The 12634-nt window shown below is 42.5% G+C and overlaps 1 protein-coding gene across 2 annotated transcripts in view; it reads right to left on the reverse strand.

Moving 5' to 3' along the window:
- The window catches only part of ACSS3 (acyl-CoA synthetase short chain family member 3), a 98415-nt gene extending 87251 nt beyond the window's left edge, over nt 1-11164 (reverse strand). Inside the window, exons 1-2 of one of the 2 annotated variants that reach the window (XM_075427937.1) lie at nt 10672-11164; nt 3777-3921 (exon numbers count right to left, since the gene is read on the reverse strand). In XM_075427937.1, coding sequence (XP_075284052.1) covers nt 3777-3921; nt 10672-10979 — 453 coding nt within the window. In that variant the 5' untranslated portion in view covers nt 10980-11164. The remainder of the gene's footprint in view (nt 1-3776; nt 3922-10671) is intronic. The other variant, XM_075427936.1, reaches the window with a different exon arrangement.
- Between the last annotated feature and the right edge of the window lie 1470 nt (nt 11165-12634).

A 12634-nucleotide genomic window follows, 5' to 3' on the forward strand; every position in this document is an offset into this window, starting at 1 on the left:
TATTCTAGTTTTGATTCCAAATCAACTCTGAGAAAAAATATCTTGAAATGAAAGTCACTATTTCTCTCTAAAAGGAACTGGTCATTTTTCAAGGCAGAAGGCAAAGAAAGCAGCTGGGAGTAAAGCACCAAGAATGAGAAAGACAACCAGAAACAGAGCCATCTGGGCGATTCCTCAGTCATATACAGGAGAGACAAGCAGAGCAGTACAGATACACACATAAATTCAAACTGACAACGGGTAACACAGCTGTTTTGGAAGAAGATGCTTTTAGAGTGGGTAATTATTGAAAAAACCTTCCTACAGAAGAAATTACATTCTAGCCCACTGTCGATAACCTGAAGCCCGTCTTTCTCATCCATGTTTTTGCAACATTCAGTGCTGTCAGAGGCTTGAGGGGGTGTTGGTTTTACTAATCCCATCAGTTACTGCACTCAGAAATTATTTATTATGGAACTGAATTTGACATGTTAACTGTGCATTGTTATTGAAAAGAATCACAGAAAGAAATCATACTGCTTTTGTGTACATGATCTCTCAAGCGTCAACAACTGCAAATAATACAACTCTCAAATTCTCGAGATTTCTTTTTAGCAAGCGAGGCATTTACAGAATACACCCAATAATGTAAACAGAAGTGGCTTTTTACCTACCCAGCGACCTCTGCCTTAACTTGAACATGGTAGTGTTTTCCAACGCAATCAAAAAAATTTGTTTTTAAATGAACAGAAGCCATTGCTTCTGAATTCTTCCAGGTACCTTTATACTTCCCTCATACTACACAGATTCAGTAATATTCCTAACAGAATTTGTGTCTCCCTTATCTTCTCCTGCCATCTCACTACTGGAATTAGATAATCTCCCAAGGCGTTGTCAAAACTTTCACCTACATCCCCATTTCACTGGCTTCAGTCCAACATTGTAATCTTCATTTAAAGGACTATAACAGGCATCAGTAAAGAAAACAGTCCAATCAGTACATTCTGGAAGACTGTTACGTCTTAAATTTGCCAAATTCCTCCTCTCTGTTTCTGGAAGATTTCATCTGTAACAACCTAGAATTCATGCTCTTAAAACGCAACTGTATGCACTATATACAACTTCACTTTAACTAACTGTAATTCTCAAGACTTCCCAAGTGTGAAGACACAGTATAGTTGTAAAGAATATCAACACAAACTGATCTTGCCATTATTTAGATAAATAAAAAAAATCTTGAAATTGTCCCGCAATTCTTCTATTTCACTTCTGCCAAAAAAAAGAAAAGTTTCCCACAGGTTGGGCACTAAACAATCACAGGTTTCCAACACTTCTCTCAATTACTTATAGTTTAGTGGTGCTTAACTCAAAACTGCAGCATCACTGTAGCTCTTAGATCTCAACAGCAGTGCAACAAGTAAGGAGAACAGAGATAATATGAATACAACAGGCTTCCCGAGTACAAAGGTCAAGCTATCCTACCCTCCCTAAGGAGCCTTATTATCTCCAGCCAAACACTTACGTCATTTTTTTCATCCTTACCATGACTTTGATCCTGGAACAAATGACCCAACCTGCTACAAAACTCTGCATCTTCTCATCCTGTGACCCACACTTATCCTACATCACTTCTGGTGAATCCATCTATAAAGTCCACTTTTATTATAAAAAGCCAGAAAGAATTCCACCACTTCAGTGCTGATCTCTTGTAGAGATATTTTGAATAGACAGCCTCTCTGAAAAGACTTCCTCATTACACTGTCAGCTTACCGGCCAGACAGACTACTAAGCATCTGTCGGATGTGGACAGTCCAGACGACAGTCTGAACACAGATACACACTGTCAGGCTATTTTAAATTCGGAAAGGAACTCAGGAAAGAAGGCAAAAGGCTTCTTTCCCCTCCAGGAGGTTCATCAACTTTGGTCATATGTCTACTCTACACTCGCACAGATCTATAATGAAACATGCAGAGCACTGAAAGTCTATTTCAAAACGACATGATAAAGTACTTTTAGCTTACACTGAGCAGACTGAGAATACAGTGACAAGCAGTGACTGAGGGCTGTGAGCCAAACATCATTACCCAGGCTCCACAGTGGTTTTGGTTGGCCTTTTCTCAAAGTCTCTCCTAGCGTCTACAAGATCCATGACACCAAATACACTGGCCCACGTCTCTCCCATTTTTAGCAGATCTCATTGTGAATACCTTTGTTATCAGGTGTCCAGTAGTTGCCAGTTAAATCAAGTTAAATTTACACCACAAGCATAGACTAGAAAGCTTTGACAGACAAGACATTAATCTCCAGTCCTGCCTTTCACTTATTTTCCCTTTTGATTATGGAGAAGAGCTAACTGTAGAGAATTCAAAACAAGTATTTAGGCAATATTCAGCTACCAGCAAGATTATAACAAACTTCTGAATGAGTTCTGCTACATAACCCCAGAAAACTTTAATCAGTTCTTCCATTCAGTTTGGTAATACTGCTGTAAGAGGAAATGTGGAAGAAAGGACATGCATGTTAACTAGCAAAATTTTCTCATTCTGCACAAATCTGCCATATCCTAAAACATTTAATATGCTTATAGAGAACACAGAGACACAAACTTAAGAGACTTTATACCAACATCAAGCTTAAAAAGCAAAACAAAGGCTACTTTTCAAGTGCTTTTCAGAGGAAACTTCTACAAAGAGAGTCTGCTTAAGATAATTTACATTAATACATAACTTAAAATGTTGTATTACTTCACTAAAATAAAACAAGTATGTATTTTATATGTATGTATAAAGTGATTTCATACATACATAGATAATTGTGTCTATTATGTATATATTACATACGGCACACGACCCTCACAAACTGAACTACTGTATTGTGAACCTCAGTTCACATTTTAAGCCGTAGGTTCACATTACTGCAGACACTACGTGCACGGTTGAAGTAGAACAAGTATATGCATTCACTGTAACGCATCTTGCACATTCGGAAAGAATTGGAGCCTGACTCCAACATGTCTTTGTACTCGGTGTCAAACGCAACTGTTACATGTAACCAGAAGAAAAAAGCCAGCTAAACAGAGCAGGGGTGTGAGGGCAAACCACCAGCTGACAGCTGTGAGAGCAGAGAACCTTGAACGGGTCAGTCTGCAAGCACTCACAGTGGCAACAACCCACCATCCAGCACTGAGTAAATCTGAACGGGCTGACACAGAACTGGGCATTCACGACCCCAGCTGGGGCTAAGCTACCTCAGCCGATGCGGAGATCGAAATCCACAGGCTTTCCAGACAGAAAACCAGTGCGGGGCCATCAGCACCACCACTACAGCCTACAGCAGGGCAGGTGAGGCAGCTCTCTTCAGAGCTCCTCCCTGTCAAATTTCATTTGTTTTTACACTCAATTACGTGCAGCAATAGCCAACGTATGCATCTTCATTTCTACTGGAACTGTATTTTTGTTCATCATAGCAACTGTCCAGTGACTTGATTAATACTTTGCTTTACCTTTTAAATACAAAATAAGAACGGGGGGGGGGGGAAGAAATCTAATAAAGAAAAGTTCAAAACTTAACCAACCAGGAAAAAAAAATTAAACTGGAGAAGAAAATGCAGAACTAGAGGAAGATCAAACTTCTTAGATGCAGTATAGTTGGGTACAGGTAGTGAAGTTTATAAATCAATCCTGAGCACAGCAAAAGGAATAAACTAGCAAGGCAGACCATTTCTGCCTCTCTAGCATCTATCTGCTGTGCAATATTTACTGCCTATTTTCAGTAATGAGTTTATTCTCAAACATACCTGTTCAAGAAGTTCCTTATACGTTATTTTCTCTTTGGTATTTGTTACAGGACTGTCATAAATAATGGCAATTCGGTCTCCTTGTCCATTCTCAACATGACGATCTACAGCATTGTAACAGATATTCAGCTCTCCACCTACAAACCTAAAAAAGAAATTGGAAGTATGTAACAGCCAGTCTTCCAAACTAATACGACTATTTTTTTGCATTTTATGTTTTTTTTAAGGAATGAGAGTATTCATTTAAAATATAGCTAATAAAACATTATACTTAGTTCAGGAAGTAATTTTCTATTCTATTAACCTCACTATTCACTCCAAAAGCTAAATAAGCCTATTAATGAAAATAGTGAAAGTACTTTACCTTAATTGACTTAACTAAAAATCTGCTAAACTTGGTCTTGATTTAACAAACTTTGCATCAATCATTCTGATTTTTATAGCTGAGGTTTCACAGAAATAGCAACCATTCACATCAAATAGTCTGATATTAAGAAAATATGTTACTACACTACTCTGCATTGGCATACACAAATACCCTTTTTAAGAAGAACAGGTTCAGGACTCAATATATTCATCTCTTGGAAATAACAGGTAAGCATACAAGCATCTGTATCTAAATGAAACTAACCCTAATGTTATAAAATGTTATAAATTTGTCTGACATCCATAATGCATTTGACAATATTGTGTTTTACATTAGTGACTCAAAATCCCCTGTAAAGCGAAGTGAGTCATAGCATTTTCAACAGCCAGACATCTACAGAAAATTCTCATCTTCTAATTAAACACTTCACAAACTCAGGCTTTCTCTTTATTGTCATTTCACACAGAAAAACAAACTTCAAGTGCATTGTAATCATCAACTAAGAAAATACAGGAGGTACCAGATACAAAGATAATTCTACTAACTGAAAGATGACACAGAATCTAAAAATTGAAGTTCACGCTAAATAACACTCTGTGTTTGTTTTTCTATCCATATGTATCTCTACACAGCAAAAAGAAGAGCAACACACAGCAGAAACACAGTTTAGAGTTCCCAAAAAGTTCTGTGGGGATGCTCTGCTGTGATAATGTATTGTTATAATGTAACTAGAAGTAAAAACAGGTGGCCTAAAGTAACCCACTACTAGTTAAGTATTTCCTTCTTCACATTTCCGGTCTAGTAAAGGCCTACTCTAAATTAGGATGTTTTATGTATTATCCGTATATCCGTATGCACAGGTGCCATGGGATAGTCTTTATTGTCAAAGAATGGCAATCATTAAACCAAAACCAGTCAGGATGTTTAGGATACAGCAATCTTTTACTGTGACTCCTTTACAACAGCGTTAACAAGGAGAAAGTGGGGGACCAGGAAAGTAACAAAAACATTCTGTACTACAAACCCCTTCCCATAAAAGAATAGCACTATGGACAATAAAGGATTGGGAGTTGTTTCATGTATTATAGAGAAACACTGTATTGCTGTCACAAAAATTGTGTAGGATTCAGGTCATACATTCATTTTCTATCAAATCGCTGTAGGATGATACAAACCAGGGAACAAGGGAGCACAGTACCTGGGCTACTGCATATAACCACTTAAGAAAGGTCAAAACATGAGCAAGCACCTGAGCTTTGATTCTTCTAAAGACATGCGGCAACATCAACACTGCCACATAAATTTTTAACAATCGCTTGCGAACAAGTAGCTGAAAAAGACGTGACTGCAGGCTGAAACAAAAAACAAGACTATCTGGACAGTGCGATGAGAGCTTTGCTACCCCGTTCAGAAGGACGGAGGCTCTTCTGGGATCAGAGAAGCAGAGATGCACCGACCATGACCACAACTGCAAGACTTTCACTTTTCTACCGTCACCCAAGGACATGCTCAAACACCTCATTGTGGCTGACAAATAAAAGCTGCCTGGCTTTGAAAAGCTGCCCTGTGCTGCTGCAAACTTCTGTTGATTCAGGGATTCCCAAGGAGATGAATACCCGTAAGAAACTTCAATTTGCTTGAATAAGCTTTAGTTGGAAAGAAACAGCAGCATGAAACCAGGACTCAGTCTTGGAATAAGGACCTCCGTGAGATGCTTCTATTTAAAACAGAGTTCTAGAATCAAAAAGAAAATATTCCAATAGACTACAGAAAGATCAGAGTCGGATCTGCATGATGTTTGTAAGAGCTGCCAGTAAATCTTGCCACAATAAGCAGGACTGTAAAATGTTAATCTGTTGCTAACCAGATAATTATCTCAACGCAGTTTACCAAATGAATCCAAGTCTGAAGAACATTTTTTTTGGGCTGTGTTCCTAATGCTGAGAAATCAATAACTTTCAACAAACAGAGCAGAGGAAAAGTAAAACAAATAAAAAGAGTCAACAGTAACAACTCTAATATATAAAAGGAACTGGTTTCAGTTCACTAACAGTCTCTCTGAAGAGCTCATCTACCATCCACTGGTGCTATGGTGGAAAAGAAAATGACAGGGTTCTTCCTGTCAAAAATCACATCAGAATTTAAAAGAGGTTATAATATCAAAACATCTTCCTTCACCGCAACAATTTAAACCAATATTCTGACAATATGTACCCATCCTTTCGATAAGTCTTTTTTCCCTATACATCCATGAAAGCAGCAGCCTTTGATAATCCACATTATGCGTAACTTAGATCTAATAAGGCATCTTTTTAATCATTTGAGTGTGGTTATCCACATTAGGACCCCCTTGAGCCTCTTTAAAGCTGCCTGCAGCAGCCACCTAGGAGTTACTGCCTCTTCGTGACCGGGGCTCAGCACCTGCCGTCTCACCCTAGCCCTAAGGTCTCACAGAGTTTCTGCTGTTTGACAAACAGGAATCCCAAGCATGTGCACTTACCTCTTCAAACATACTTTAAAATGACTACTCTATTAACCTTTTAGGGGTAGGAGTAGAAGAGGGCATGAAAGCGCTGATCTTCTGTTGATGATTTATCCTTGGCAAGTCAGTCAGTTAGGTCTTCCATAGCGGATCTACCGCTAACATACAGCTTAATTGGAAACGTTTTTTACTGCATTCAGCATTTTTTTTGATGTGACAACAGCCTACTTGTTAGTAATGAAATAAGTATAACAGTGAAGAAGGTCACACATAATTATGTCTTGATTCACTTCAAATATTCAAAAGTTATAGTTTAATTTCCAACACTATCTGCTATTTTAAGAATCTGTAGCTATATTCAGAGACACTTTTTAGTCTTTAGTTAAGCAAGGAGCTGTATTCAGAGATACTTTTTAGTCTTCATTCAACGCCTCAGAAGGCAAGACAAGAACAAAAAAAGAAAGATAGTAAAGGTTCTGAATAAGGCTGGCATATATGCAAAAGAAAAAACTACATTAAAATTATTTTGCACCATAACTGTAAAAAAAGTGTATTGCTAAAATCCTTTTACAACATGCAGGGTACGTATGCATCTCCAAGCCAGGTTCCCAGGAATCAACTGGATTTTTTTTTTAATTTTATTTTTTCTAGATGAAGTGAGAACAGAAGCTAAATAAAGTGTTAGACAAAACCACAACAATATTAGATATTTTGAGATAATACTACGTTAATTGATCCAGCCTTTTTTAAAAAGTGTATGCAACATTTGAACAGCAATCTGTGCAACATTCCTAAAGTTCGAAGGTGATTTTATATTGCGCTTATGTCTTCAAACCAGAGAAAAAACATAACTTGCAAAATTGCCCTCTGCCTGCCTGTGTTAGGAAAAACTGTTTCTATCATTCCTAACGCAATATTTGCTCAATCTTTCCAACTGGGATTCCACAAGATCCCAAAATAATTTGTTCAAGTGTTTTACTACCTTTAGCATTAAAAAGATTATTCTTTCTAAAGTCTGTATGTCCCTTGTTGCAATTTATGACTTCTAGTTTTGACCTCTTCAAAGCCCACTCACAGAGCAGGTTTTCCTTCAGCTTTGTAGCCAAATTCTAGGTGGCCAAATTTTACATGTTTTAAAACCTGCATCTCCTTTTTGGCTTCTACACCAAACAACTCCAGTTCCTTCATCCTTTTCTTGACCAAACATGCTTTTCGGCTCTTCTCATTATTTTTGACGTGGGCAACACCAGAGGATGTTTTACGCTGTACCAGCCACTGATGCAGGTTAGAGCAGTCAATGGTACCTGCCATTACAGCTTCAACAAAACAGCCACAGGATGGTGACACTGATCACATAGCCTTCAGAAATCATTTTGCAGCCCCCTGACATAACACCAGTGTTTCCAATGGAAAAGACTAAAGAAAAGGCACTAGGGCATGCTGCACGTTTCTTTCATGCTCCTACAGTATTTAGAGACGATGAATTGGCATTTGTCTTGCAGCTACATTTTAAATACGTTAACTGCCTCCTTCAACTTCTTCAACTGAAGTAAATGAGACCAGCAAATAAATGAAAAGTATCTGTGTCCACAAGTCTCAAGTTTGGCAACCAAAATCAAAGATACTAAAAATAAATGGATATTTATTAATTGACTGAAAAATATGTCTCCATAACAGGAGATAAATTAACTTCAGAAGCACATACATGAACTTCTTAACACTAAGGTTTCCATAAACATCTTCCTTGGTAAATCTCCAAACCAGAACTACATCTTTACCCTGTTAGACCAGCAAGATATGTTTTTCTTGGAAGTCTGGCCTCTTCCTCAGTTCTGTTCCATTCTCTTTGTTTTCTCTTCAGCGTGTCCTCTGAAACAGCCTCTTGTACCCTCTCTCTCTCTCTCTCTTACATTCAGTCTTCTCCTCAAAGAACTCTATCTGTCATTCTGCCAAGCACACTGCAAGCTGGTAACCATCTGGGACTTCAGAGGCATTACAGTACTTCACCAGTATCACACACAGCCTCTTATCACTTAGGGTGAACTTAAATAAAAAAAAAGAAATAAAATTGCATTTTGCCCATAAAGACATTAAAGATGATTACACTAATTTGAATTGCATAATGTTTTATCATCCACAGCAGCGAAACAGATATCTGACATTCAAACAATAATTATAGCCTGATGTTGAGTCTTCAGAGACTTCCATCTTTGCATAATCCCACAGAATCACAGACTGCTTAGTGTTGGAAGGGACCTCTGGAGGGCAGCTGGTCCAAGCCCTCTGCTCAAGCAGGTCCACATGAAGCCAGCAGACGAGGACGATGTCCAGATGGCTTTTGAATATCTCCAAGGACAGAGAGTCCACAACCAACTCTGTGCCAGCGCTCAGTCACCCTCTTTTAAAAAAGTGTGTCCTGATGTTCAGAGGGAACCTCCTGTGTCTCAGTTTGTGTTCATTGCCTCTTGTCCTGTCACTGAAAAGAGCCTGGCTCTTCACACCCTCCCTTCAGCTATTTGCCCACACTAACGAGATAATTTCAGTCTGTAGCAATGAACAGAGGGATCTGTTCTACGATCTACAGAGTAAGAAAGATGCAAGCAAGACGTGAAGCCATAAAAGACCTGTGGAAGTTAAGTCTGACTTCAGCCCATGAAACTTTATCCCTGCTCTAAGACCAAATCACTTCCATATGAGAAGCCACAATGCTTTACAAAGACCTAACCATGTTACTTTCAGCAAGCAATCCTATCATCCCCCAACAAAACAAACCATATTTGTTTGACAGCACCTAATAGCAAAGCCATGCTCACTAGCACATATTATATTCTCAATCCTTAGTTCTTAAAAAGTAACCATTGTACTGAATTCTTCATTATCCTGTTCAGGAATGCCAGAGCCAGTGATCTTTACTGGTCTTTAATTATGCAGGCAATCCTAATTGCCTTCTGAACAGTACCATGACCTAGAAATCAAGGTCAGTAGACCACAGCTTTCCCTATCCATCCATTTTAGGGTTTCTGACTGTTATACAGCCCTGCTGACTTAAAGAGATTTATCCTGGCTGGGTGCTGTTTTACTTTCAGCTTAAGACGTATAAACAATTTTTACTACTAGAGGCGTCAAGCAATAACATCAGACACCATTAAGAAAGCAAGCTACACACTGTGGGTTTTGTACCTCTTCATTCAGGCAGATTTGAGAATGGGTAGTATTTTTAATTCTGTGTTTAGACCAACTATTATTTTTAAATTAAAATCAAACCAAAAAAATCTAAAAATGGCAAACACCAATGTACCAAAGATAACCCTCATCCTGCATTGCCTTTTTTTTCCTACAGCAGCTTGTACTTGAGGAAAGATCAAAAAGCTTGATGTAAACTTGCTGAGAAAGAGGTGACGGTGGCCAACAGAAAATTTTAACAGGTAAACTGCCTTTGAGAAAGCACTGAAAATCCCACCCGGTAATTCACAAAGGGGATATCATACTCTGTCTTCGGGCAGTTTGCCGCTCACCACACGGATACGTATATTGCAACGCCGATGCTTTTACCAAACATCACCTTAACAACACCGTGTAAGTTACGACCCACCGAGAGAGCTTCCAAGACCGCAGAAGCCTGGAAGCCGCCGGCTCGCGTTTCCGCACGCAGACCCCTCCCGCGGCGCCCGAGGCCCCGTCCCCCACCCAGGCCCAGCGGGGTCGGACGCGGCAGCGTGGGGCGCAGGCACCCGCGCGGGGGTGCGCCACACCTGTCGCAGCGCACCCCAACTCCCTCTCGCCCCGACACGCTCACCCGTCCCGCTCGCAACCACGAAGCGTGACCGGCTGTAATTACTGAACTGCTCCGTGCCCCGCAGCCGGCTCGTCACCAGCCGCGCCGACCGCCCCAGGCGGGTGCTGGGGCAGCTCTGCGCTGACCGCACGGCCCCGCACCCGGCGCACCCCGGCCCCTCGGCAGGCAGCCCTCCCCGTCGCGGCCGAGCCGTGCCCTCCCGCCCGAGCCCGGCCCCTCCGCCGCCCCGGGGGCACCCGGGCAGACTCACCAGGAGGCGCTCCCCGGGCCGCCCCTCTCCAGGACCCGGGCCCAGGGCTTGTACCACTGGATCTGCTGGGCGGCTGCTCCCCACACCTTCTCGGGCTCCGCCACCGAGGACCTGAAAACTTCCTCGTAGCCGCCCGGCGCCCGGGAGGAGGCGGCGCGGCGGCCGGGCGGCGAGCGGCGGGCAGCGGCGGCCCAGCACGGCAGCGGGCTCCCCGCGCAGGGCCGCCGCCAGGCACCGCCGCCGCCCCGGCCCGCCGCCGCCGCCCCGACAAGTTTTGGCAGCGCCACAAGCCTGCCCAGGAAACCCATCTTCCGCGGCCCGCAAGGGAGAGGCGCCGCACGGCCTCCGCCAAGGCTCGCAAAAGCCCTCGGACGGCACAGCAGGGAGCCGCTGCGGCTGCCCGGTGCGAGCGGGGCTGTCCTCGCCCGGCGGGCCGAACCGCCCCCGCCCCGCGCTCCGGCGCTGCCCTCGGACGCCGGCCTTGCCCGCCAGCGTCCAGGAGTCGGGGACGCGCGGAGGCGGGTCGGAGCACGGCGGCGAGCGTCGCCTCGGCCGGGGCCGGGGCCGGGCGGGGGCGGGCGGCTGCTGCGCCGCGGGAGCGCCGGGGCGGGCGCCATGGCGGGGAGCCCGGCCCTCTCGGCGCTCGGCTGCGACCGACGGCGGAGAAACCCAGAATCGGAGATGATTTCCCACCTAATGATCTGCATGGCATGCAGCCATAACACTCCTCAAGTATTTGTTCTGAAAGACATCCTTACTTGGAGAGCGGTTCCCTGCGATAAAGTGAGGCGTGCTGTTTGTACCAGGGGAAAAAGTGTATTCTGTTTTCCAGCAGGACCTCCACCATCTGTAGTAAATCTTTTGTTTTGCACATCCTGTCGTATATTTAGAAACTCTTCCTGAGCTTTGGTGGTAATGCTTCCGAGCATTATAATGCACAAGTCATCTAAGACATACACCAGCTTCAAAGACCCTTTTTCGTCCCTTATGAAATTATTTGAGTGCTATAATAGGTCTATCCATTACAAGTCTCGTAGGAAATTCTTCCCGCAATCACGTTATAAAAGACGTCATATGGCGAAGGGGAGCTCTGTACTGTGCGTAATATTCATGGTTCCCTTTGGCGTCTGCTGCCTGCCTACTGCTGACTTAGTGCAACAGAACATAACAATGTATCACGTTACCAGCAGAGGAATAAGGGGATGAGAAGAACTGTTTACCCCGTACAGTAGGTTTAATACACTAAATCAATTTCTTATCCTGGCTCAAAAAAAAAAGAGGGGTGGAGGATTTGGCTTACAGAGTTCAAGCTCATCAGAACTTTTAAGTCACCTTCAAAATCACTAATAGTCTCTCAGCATACAGACTGGTTGCTGCTTCTGTTTCTGAGGTAAATATAATTAGCTGACAGTTTCCCGTGGCTTGCAGAGGCTGTTAGCATTGCCCAGAGCTGTATGAACTACCTGTCCCGCGCTGCGCTGCAATTCACCTCTCTTTCCTCCCCGTCGGTGCCACAGCAACATGCAGCACTGAGTAGTATAATGAAATTTCCAAAATGTCCAAGTCAAGGATCAAAGACTTGTTTCTAAAAAGAAGTTAGTACCCTTAAAACCTAAAACACCTGAAGGACTAAGTGCACATTTCATGAAAACTTCCCTACTGCAAGGTAAAGGCTACAGCATGCCAATGAAGCAAGAGAATAAGAAATACATTTCTCAAAAAAAAAAACGACACATGTTCTCAAAGGTAATCATAAAATTATTACCTCAGATGAACATTGCTTTCTCATACACTTTCACCACTCTGACAGGACAATTGCTGTCAATAGAGCCCACTGGCCAAAATTTTAAAAATAACTAAAGAGAGAAGGTCTCAGAGACTGCAGGCACTGTGACACCATGACAGCCCAGAACTCAGATGCCGTTGCTGGACGCCTGGTAGTATTGCAAGCATTGTGCAAGTG

The sequence above is a fragment of the Opisthocomus hoazin genome, chromosome 8 (genome assembly GCF_030867145.1).
Source record: "Opisthocomus hoazin isolate bOpiHoa1 chromosome 8, bOpiHoa1.hap1, whole genome shotgun sequence".
Lineage (NCBI taxonomy): Eukaryota > Metazoa > Chordata > Aves > Opisthocomiformes > Opisthocomidae > Opisthocomus > Opisthocomus hoazin.